The 2,371-nt window shown below is 51.7% G+C and overlaps 1 protein-coding gene across 1 annotated transcript; it reads left to right on the forward strand.

Moving 5' to 3' along the window:
• The first annotated feature begins 456 nt into the window (after window positions 1-456).
• On the forward strand, window positions 457-2,001 carry LOC124991356 (sperm motility kinase 2B-like). The gene has a single exon (XM_047562140.1). It carries the CDS (start codon window positions 457-459, stop codon window positions 1,999-2,001), a length of 1,545 nt encoding a protein of 514 aa, XP_047418096.1.
• The last annotated feature ends 370 nt before the right edge of the window (window positions 2,002-2,371 follow it).

Below are 2,371 nucleotides of genomic sequence, written 5' to 3' on the forward strand. Positions count from 1 at the left end.
CACCTTGGCTTTTGCCCTTATAAGGATATATGGGAGGGGCCTTTGGTTCAGTATGATTTTTGTCTTTATAAGGAAATAAGGGAGGGAACCTGGTTCAACTTGGCTTGTGTCCTTATAAGGAGAGAAGGGTGGGCTTAGTTCATCACGGCCATTGTGAGGTAATTTCAGACAGCAGGTATATAAGAGAGTGGCCGCAGCTGGGTTTTTGTCCATAAGTACAGGAAGCTCTTGGTGGTGACCTGTCGGACTCCCAGATAGTTAGCGCGTTTGGTGGTGGTTGGTGGTTGGTGGCTGGTGGCTGGTGGCTGGTGGTTGTGGTTTTTGGATATTTGTTTTTTGATTTGGGTTTTTTCTTTTTTTTCCTTTGTTCTTTTTTTTTTTTTTTTTTTTTTTTTTTTTTGCTTTTTTTTGTTATTTGTTTTGGTTTATTATTTTTTTTTTAGCTAGTGTCCTAAGATGGAGTTCCATTCTAGGACAAGTAGTGAGAGTAGTGAGAGCAGTGTAGAGCCGCAGGAGCTGGGCTCTTATGAGCCTGCCTTCACGGACCATTATGAAATTCTTAAGGGCATTGGGCACGGGGGCTTCGCTAAGGTGAAACTTGCCCGCCATATCATCTCTGGGACAGAAGTTGCGGTGAAGGTCTTGGCAAAAACAGCCTCGAACCTCCCGGTACTGTCTGAACCGGATTTGCTGGCGAGCTTGGACCACCCAAATGTGATCCAGCTCTTCCAGGTCATTGAGACCACCAAATATATGTACATTGTTATGGAGTATGCAGGTGGGGGACATCTACGGTACCTCGTCTCGGAACCCGGTGGCATGCCAGAGGAGGAGGCCCGCAGGCTGTTTAGGCAGATGGTCCAAGCCGTGCAGTACTGCCATGAGAGGGGTATCGTGCATCTGGACCTCAAGCCGGAGAACATCGCCCTGGATGCCAGCTGTAACGTGAAACTCATCGACTTTGGCCTGAGCACCAGATTCACACCTGGGCAGAGGCTGAGCAGTTTCTGGGGCACTCTCCTATACCTTCCCCCTGAATTTGCCCAACGGAAAGACTTCGAGGGACCCCCGGCAGATGTCTGGAGCCTGGGCGTCATCCTGTACTTCATGCTCACTGGAAACAGCCCATTTATGGCAAACACCGCTTGGGAGGTGAGGAGGCTGATCTTAGAGGGAACATATGACATTCCCCTGTATATTTCCCAGGGAGCTCAGAGCCTCATCTGTGAGATCCTGAAGCCAGACCCCTCCCAGAGGGCCTCCCTAGAGCAGATATTGGGGCACCCATGGCTGAGTCAGGGTGAGGAAGCTTCACCCAGTACTTCTGGTGAGGCACTCCCCAAACTCCCAGATCCCACAATAATAACAACCATGTTCAACATGGGTTATGACCCCTATAACACCTGGGTGTCCCTGAAAAATAAAAAATATGATGACGCCATGGCTACATATCTCCTGCTCAAGCACCAGAGAGCTCAGAAGGAGGGCCACGAGTGCCAATCAAAGCGGATTAATCGTATGGTGATTGAGCTTCCCCTGTGCCCTGTGGATACTTCTAGCATCCTCTACATGAAACAGTCCAGTGAGCCTGCCCTTCCTATGTCCTGGGAGCAGAAGCAGCTTGAGGAGGCTACACAGTCCTGGCAGGAGGGTGGTAGAAGTGCCAGTGTGCCAGCCATTCCCCTCCGCTTTTTCCACATGGACCCACCCCCTCCCAGCCTACCCTCCCAGCTCGACCCTGTGCCCAGCGGCCCCGACCCCTCCATGAGCCTCAGGAGCAGGGTCGCAGAAGAGGGCAGCTCATCCTCCCCAGGCACCTCCACGGAACAGTCACAGGGTCGCATAGGGCGTTGGAAGAGGGTGAGGAAGAGGATCTCCAGCTGCTTCAGACAGCTGTGCTGTGTGCCTTGCTTCAGTCGGTCAGTGCTCAAGAACAGAGTGGCTCCAGAGGAAATGCCCAGCCGAGACCAGCGGAACCAGCGGACAGCCAGGAGACCCTGAGGTGTGCCAACTGGCTCAGGACTCTGCCCAGGAGCGCATCTGGATCCACCAGGAGTCTCCTCTGCCCCCACCTGCGAAGACGCCTCATAGAGACTTTTCCCTGGAACACTTCCCCTGCCCTGCTCTTGGTCCTTTCTCCCGTGCTTTGGGAGAAATTTATTCTTATTTTTTTTCCACAAATTGTATAATAAAATTGCATTTGCAAAATGCAGTGTGTTTTTGTTTGGGGTTCTTTTGTTTGTTTTATTAAGAGGGAGGCCTCAGGACAGGCCTGAACCCAGCAGTCATCCTCTCCAAGGCCTGGACCACTGTGCTTCCTCCTGCTCAGTGTAGACACTCACTCGCTCACCTTGAGCCATTGTAGATGGGG

The sequence above is a fragment of the Sciurus carolinensis genome, chromosome 8 (genome assembly GCF_902686445.1).
Source record: "Sciurus carolinensis chromosome 8, mSciCar1.2, whole genome shotgun sequence".
In the NCBI taxonomy this organism is placed as follows: domain Eukaryota; kingdom Metazoa; phylum Chordata; class Mammalia; order Rodentia; family Sciuridae; genus Sciurus; species Sciurus carolinensis.

Coding starts and splice junctions, on each gene's coding strand:
- LOC124991356 (XM_047562140.1), top strand. CDS start 457: ATGGAGTTCCATTCTAGGACAAGTAGTGAGAGTAGTGAGAGCAGTGTA.